The sequence below is a fragment of the Penaeus chinensis genome, chromosome 7 (genome assembly GCF_019202785.1).
Source record: "Penaeus chinensis breed Huanghai No. 1 chromosome 7, ASM1920278v2, whole genome shotgun sequence".
NCBI lineage: Eukaryota > Metazoa > Arthropoda > Malacostraca > Decapoda > Penaeidae > Penaeus > Penaeus chinensis.
In genome coordinates, this window is record NC_061825.1 from 35596322 (window position 1) to 35603821 (window position 7500).

The 7500-nt window shown below is 39.2% G+C and overlaps 1 protein-coding gene across 16 annotated transcripts in view; it reads right to left on the reverse strand.

Moving 5' to 3' along the window:
* The window catches only part of LOC125027323 (RIMS-binding protein 2-like), a 138129-nt gene that overhangs the window by 115257 nt on the left and 15372 nt on the right, over positions 1–7500 (reverse strand). For all 16 annotated transcript variants that reach the window (XM_047616330.1, XM_047616325.1, XM_047616332.1 and 13 more), the window contains 2 exons: positions 7313–7468; positions 5338–5512 (listed from right to left, as the gene is read on the reverse strand). In XM_047616330.1, coding sequence (XP_047472286.1) covers positions 5338–5512; positions 7313–7465 — 328 coding nt within the window. In that variant the 5' untranslated portion in view covers positions 7466–7468. The remainder of the gene's footprint in view (positions 1–5337; positions 5513–7312; positions 7469–7500) is intronic.

The window sequence follows — 7500 nt, forward strand, 5'->3', positions numbered from 1 at the left end:
CACGTAATTTCTTTTTTTTTTTTTATTAATCAGTTTTTTGTTTTTTTTAATATTTATCTATTTCATTCCATTACTATTCACTGTCCATTTTGAAACTTCCTCTTTTAAGTCAATGATGATTTTTCTAATGAAGGAGAAAATAATTTGAACAAAGAGGCAAAATCTAAATCGGAAATGGAGGTGACGAATTTATCGCTAAAAAAAAAAAAATTCCCCCATAACTTTTCAAAAAAAAAAAAAAAAAAAAGGCGGGAAAAAAGTGAGGGGAAATTATCCAACGACGCCCCGCCCCCCGTACACGTTTCCCCTCTTTTAAAACGCCACATCAGAGCGAGAGGGCGAAGGGGTGAGAGACGTAAGGGAGAGGAGGGGAAATGCGAGAGGGGAAGGAGGGGAATAAAAGAGGTGGGCAGGAGATGAATGGAGAGGGGAAGGGGGAGGGAGAAAGCCATCATATACGATGACTGTAACTTCTTCCTCCCCCCCCCTCCCTTCCCCTTAACCCCCTCCCCATTCCCCTACCCTCCCCCCCCCTCCCTCCACTCCCTCCTTCGACAGTATCTTCTTTGGTAAAAGTGTGACTGTCGGAGCAAAGAAAACGAAAGTAAATAAAAAAGGGGATGGAGGGAAGTAAGGAATAAAAACATATTTCCAAAAGGTTACAAAAAAAAAAAAAAAACGAGTGAAAGAAATCGAACGAGCGAGAGAAGAGGGAAATGAGGGTAAATTACCATCGTTACTAAAAGGAGAGAAAAAAAAAAAAACGAGAAGAGAAATGAAAGAGAGAGACAAGGCACACAGATTCAAAGACAAGTTTCTCATATGTACAAGCAGCAACCTTACAGATATAAAGATTGTAAATATAGATCAAGTCATATGTATCTTTCACTTGGGGAGAGATATATGTAAATATACAGGTACATAGATATATATACATATATCAAGGTCAGAAAAAGCGACACGTCTGTATTCTCCAAATATCCGATAAAAATGATAATCCAAATTTGGCAAAACTGAGATAGATCGTCTCAAATTCATCTGTATTCTTTCGTTTAATTTGGTCTTTTTTTGGGGGGGGATGTTTTTTGTCGCCATAAACATAAAACAAACACACATAAAAAATAAACATTATATATGATGCACATGTCGTAAACTCATGCATTGAGCAAAAATTGTGAGGAAGCACAAGAGCATTTTCATTTCTTTCTGCTATTCTGTTTTGTTTTGGTTTCTTGTACAATTCTTGCTTTTTTTGTTTTTGGAAAATCATTATTTCATTACTTTGTTGGTTACTCAGTAGGCAATTTCGGATGAGAACTTGCTTGTACAGGGACATATCTGACCACCACCGTCACCGCCCAGTTGAGATTGTCAAAGTTGGGGAGGAGAAAAAGGGAAAAGAAAACGTAAATGACTAATCAAAGAAAATAGAGGCGGAAAATTCACACGCCACGTTTTCTACAGAAGAAAACGGAAGCGGATGTATTAATTCTAGGGGAGACTGAGACGAGTGGATAAGAATACTTGTAAGTGAGAGGAGGGAGAGTGAGAGAGAATACGGAATAGGTAATAATGCGTAAAGTCAAGGTAACAAGGGTATGGGCAGGTGGTTGGAGTGGGAGTGAGCAAAAATAAGACTAACAGGAAGAGATAAATAGCGAAAGAGAAAGTCAAAATAAGCCGAAAAAAAGGTATCAAAACAACCACACGAACACAAAAGCCATAAGAATAAGAACAGACGAGAGGGAACGAAAGAGAAAAGAGGAGGACGAGAAAAATAGGAAATTGAATTTCACGCAATAGAAATCATATTCATAATGAATAACAGAAAACCGACAAGAAATCACAAATCAAATTTCCATCATTATATAACTGTCGTCTTTGGTCAAAAGCGACGTTCAAAATAGTATATAAATTATAAACTGTATATGAAATATGAATATCAAATATTTATTTCTAAAAAAATATAATTATATCTAAAGTTGCCAGATGAACTAGATTTTAAAAATAATAAGAATTATATCGCTCTAATAATAAGAATTATAACGCTCTAATAAGAATGTTAATGCGAATCGATTTTCTTTTTTTTTTTTAATCCTTCTTCTTCTAAAGACAAGAAACAGAGCGGACAAAACGGATAACAAATAAACAAATAAAATAAACAAACGTGAAAAGAAATGAAATCCAGATAAAGAAAGGAGAAAGAGTAAGACAAGTATGAGGAGAGAAGAAGTTAAAAAAAAAAGAAAAAGAAAAAGGTGTATTGGATAACAGTGACATTAAACCTTAATTACTATCTCATTAATATAATATGTTAAGTGTAAGTGACAAGTGTGATCATTATATCTCAAGCCTTAATTCTGAGCAGCATATCTTTCTCTATATATCATCACCGTAATTACATTACATTATCTATCTTATGTAAAATATCTACAGATACCGAATCATTTATACACATGATACCTGAAGATTTAACACAATATAAACACCATAAAATAATGATATAAAACAAGAAAATTAACTGCATTACCTACCTAGCAACAACAGGTAATCAACAATCACTTAAATTAACACTTTATTTTTTAAATTGATTACTGTTTTTAAATCTACATTATAATTACGTCTGTACAGGTGATAACAGCTAATAATCTAGCAAATGACCATCTATTTGTAACTTCACAATCACGTGTTCATTAACAGCGGCTGAAATTTTGCATACATTATCCGCAGGAAAATTTTGCACAATTTGCATATTCTATTGATATGCAACTCAAATGCTGTTATAGCTGATCGCTTATATATTACTGACAGTTATGGTATTGATGAAATGGTGATGATCGTGGTGGTGGTGGTGGTGGTGATGGTGATGGTGATGATGATGATGATGATGATGGTGATGGTGATGATGATGATGATGATGATGATGATGGTGATGGTGATGATGATGATGATGATGATGATGATGATGATGATGATGATGATGATGATGATGATGATGATGATGATGATGTTGGTGATGGTGATGGCGATGGCGATGATGATGATGATGATGATGATGATGATGATGATGATGATGATGATGATGATGATGATGATGATGATGATAATGACGATGAAGGCGAAGATTAAGGAGATAACGATGTGCTACATAACGGTAACCTTTCCGCTCTAATGAAACAGTGATCGTGTGTATAAAATTATATTTCACTTTTCGCGGTACTAATTCACCTATTATTTACAAGACTTACGATATATACAGTGAAAAGTTAGCGCTTTTGTGCTTAAAATAGAGGGAAAATAAAATGCTAACCTTAAAGTATCTACTTCTAACTGCCCGTTTATACGACCAGTAAAAATACATATTGTAAGGTTATATACATCTATGTACATATATGTATTCTGTGTGTGTGTGTGTGTGTGGGTGTGTGGGTGTGTGTGTGTGTGTGTGTGTGTGTGTGTGTGTGTGTGTGTGTGTGTGTGTGTGTGTGTGTGTGTGTGTGTGTGTGTGTGTGTGTGTGTGTGTGTGTGTGTGAATGTGAATGTGTGCGTGTACGTAAATTAAATGCATGTGTTATATATGCATAGATGTGCATTTAATTCCAAGTATATGTATTGTAGGTCAGACTTCTGGTCCAATTTCGTTCTCATGATGTCAGCAGTCGTGAGAAAATATCTTTATAGCATAGAGTGAAATCAAGGAAAACAATCAATATTCATAATTATTTTTGTATAACCTTTTAGCAGTTCTTTCTTTCTCTCTCTTTCATTGAAAACTCTTTACTGTTCTAGAGCAAGATCGAAATCGGACCATACTTTCAAATCGTTTTAAATCTGTTTGATTATGTACAGCTGCATAACAAACACACGCGCTGATATATACACAAACAGATACATACAAACAGACTGGAACAAAAGCAGAAAAAGGAAATTTGTTTTTGTTTTTTTCTCTCTTCCTGTTTTTAAGGGAAATTTCCAATCTTTTTAAGGAAACAGCGTAAAATGGCGCCAAAAAGTACCCGTTACAGCGCAAAAAATTCGTTAAATTCGTTACGATCACTAAAGGCCTAAAATATACAACGAAAATCTTTAATTAAAAAGATGTTGTTTTAAGCCTCGGTACTGAGGTCTTACCTGACAGATACATGTCTGTGATTGCAGAAAAAAAAAAAACGAAAAAAAAAAAAAAAAACGAACGAAAGGGAGAGAAAAAAAAAAGATGTTAAGACAAAAACAATCAAGTTTTTGGTGGTATTAATAACAGAGGCGAGGGGGGTGGGGGGAGGGGGGGGGGAGGAGAGGGGAAATTTGTGTATGTGAGGGGCGGGGGGGGGGGGGGAGGGAGTCGTTAACAAACATTAAATGTAGAAATACGTGTTTTATATATATGTACAGAATGACAAGATCAAGTTTAGAACAATATCAATATATAAACAGACTTTGTGATTATAAGATGCAAAAAACTATATACTGCATTTAAGCGGTGCATACAATGAACTTGGGGAGGGGGGGGGGGGTGATGATGAGGGAGGGGAATAATGGGGGGGGGGGAGAAAAAATGGGGGAGGGGGGTAGAAACAGCAATTATGTGTGATTATCGACTCTGATTCCCTCGCTAATTTCTTTCATAAGATAATTAAATTTTCAAAAAAATGTCGAAGCAACTCTTACATATCTACGAGTTAAAAAAAAAAAAAAAAAAAAAAAAAAAAATCAATATATATCTGTACATTACTCTTACATGCTAAATATTTGTCCTGCAGTTTCATTTCCTTCATTCACTCGACCAGGTAATCAAAAAGCAAAAAAAAAGAACAAGAAAAAAAGGTACTGACTTTTTCAGACAAAATACTAAATGTCCTTATTCTAAGACTTCACTTAAGGACAAGACTTAAGGACCTAAATTCTAAGACTTCACTCAAGACGCACTAAATCATTCAAGCGATCAAACTATAATTTACTTTGCCTTCCTAAAGACAAATTAAGATTTTTAAAAAAGACTAAAAAAAAGGGAGATTTCTCTGTAATTCACAATCTTCTAATACATAAACCTTAATTATATTTCAGAACAAATATATGTATGTACATTTGTAACAAGATTCAAGATTTTTAAGATGAAAACAAGAAGAGACACACTCTCGACAAAATATCAATCACTTTCCCCATAATTCATAAAACAAAAAACAAAAAATATACCAAGTCACACACACGAAAAAAAATAAAAACAATAATACAAGAAAATCATTCTCACCCCCCCCCCCCCACCCCTCAAAAAACAAAAAAAATCGAAACACTCCACACACACAAAAAAGAAAAAAAAAACATAAACCGACAACTCACCCGGCGTGACGTCACCGGAGTCGGGGCTCTGGAGGTCGGCGCTGAGAGACCCCGACCTTGACCACGAGTTCTTGGGGGAGCCCTGGGCCTTCTTCAGGCTCTGCATCTCCAGCAGGAGCTCCTCATGCCGGAGGTTCTGCGCCTCGGCCTTCTTCTCGAGCTCGCGGATCTTGGACTGCGAGCGAGACGGACGAAAGGAAGAGAAAGAGAAAGCGTTGATTGATAAATATTGATAAAATGGGGTTGGGTGGAAGGGGAGGTGGAGGGGGGAGTTGTGTGATGTGGGGGTGGGGGGTGGTGGATGCGAGTGAGTAATGTGACGAATTAATTATTTGAGGGGATAATTACGAATGAAATAATTTCTGTATTGTTGGATAACGATGGAAGAATACGCTGCAAGATGAATAACTCTTTTGATTGGATTTTAATAACTGCTCCCTTCTCGGATAATGATGATAGGGCTAAATACAGAAATCGTGTTGGATAACTGATTACTTCTAAATAAACACTGAATATCAAATTTGAATGATTAGGCTAATCAGTATTTTTTTTGCGTCGATTTCAGTTACTGTATAACATGTCAAAATTGGATAACATACAACATACTAAATCACTGGTGGATTATTCATCAAAGTTTTATCTTTTATCTTCTTACCTTTATTTATTTATTTATTCATTCATTCAAGGCCTGTGAATATTTCTACTGGAACATAAGGATGGCGGTTTGTAAGATTGAAAATATATGATAAAAATCGGGAAAACTTAAAAAGCCTGCTAGTTCGTGCGCGCGCGCGCGTGTGTGTGTGTGTGTGTGTGTGTGTGTGTGTGTGTGTGTGTGTGTGTGTGTGTGTGTGTGTGTGTGTGTGTGTGTGTGTGTGTGGGCCTGTACGCGCGTGTGTAGGTATGTATACGTACATGTATGTTAATGTGTGCAAAGATACAGTTTACACAAGTTGAAAAAAAAAAAAAAAAAAAAAAAAAATGATTTTCTCCAGCCCTCTCGCAGACCAAAGTCCTCTCGATCTGGCAACAGTTGTCTCCTGTGCAGTGGGGAGGGGGGAGAGGGGAGAGGCAGGAGGCCGAGGGAGGGGGGCTAGGGGTGGGTCTTAACTCGCCTCAACGGCATCATGATACAGGTGGTTCCCCTTCATGCACGGGGGAGGGGGGGAGGGGGGAAGGGAGAGGACTATTCACACCTGGGAGTCCCACTGGCTCGCTCTCTCTCTCGCTGAGGACGTTTTGAGGCTAACACAGGACTCATTCTCTGATCGGAGACACGGACAGACTTACGCACGTCCATGCTGGCTCATTACGTACGTGTGAACGAACGCTAAATATTTATCTTCCTTTTCCTCGGTTCCTCTCTCTACCCAGAAAAGAGCTTACCTATATCTTCTTCCCTCCTATCTTATCACTTCTTTTCTCTCACCCCTTCCCTTTCCCCTTCCCCTTTCCCCTTTCCCCATAATCCCATCCCTTCCTCCTTTTCCTCCCCATCCCTCTAACACTCACCTGCCATGCCTAAATGATCCCCCTACAACTCCTCCCCTCCCTTCCTTCCCTCCTTCCTTCCTTCCTTCCTTTATTTCTTCCTTCCTTCCTTCCCTCCTTCCTTCCTTCAGTTCATTAATTCATCCCTTCCCACTTCTTTCACTCATCTCTCCCCTCCCCTCTACTTAAACCCTATCCACCTACCTCCCCTCCATTCCCCTCTACTCAACCCCTATCCCCCTACCTCCCTTCCATTCCCCTCTACTCAACCCCTATCCACCTACCTCCCCTCCATTCCCCTCTACTCAACCCCTATCCCCCCACCTCCCTTCCATTCCCCTCTACTCAACCCCTATCCCCCTACCTCCCCTCCATTCCCCTCTACTCAGCCCCTATCCTCCCACCTCCCCTCCCTCCCTCCCCCCACCAATCCTCCTCTCCTCCCCCTCATCCCCCTCCTCCCCCTCCCCCTCGAAGCACTCACCTGCAGCGCCTCAATGACCTCGACGGAAGCCTTGCGGTCCTTGTCGTTGTAGCGGCTGGTGTCCGAGATGGCCGACTGGCGCTCCCGCAGTTGAGCCAGCGCCTCCGCATGCTGCCGTTCTAGTTCTCGCCGCTTGTCCGCAGCTTCTTTCATTTGCTGTCGGGGGCGGGAAGGGGCGTGGGCGGGTT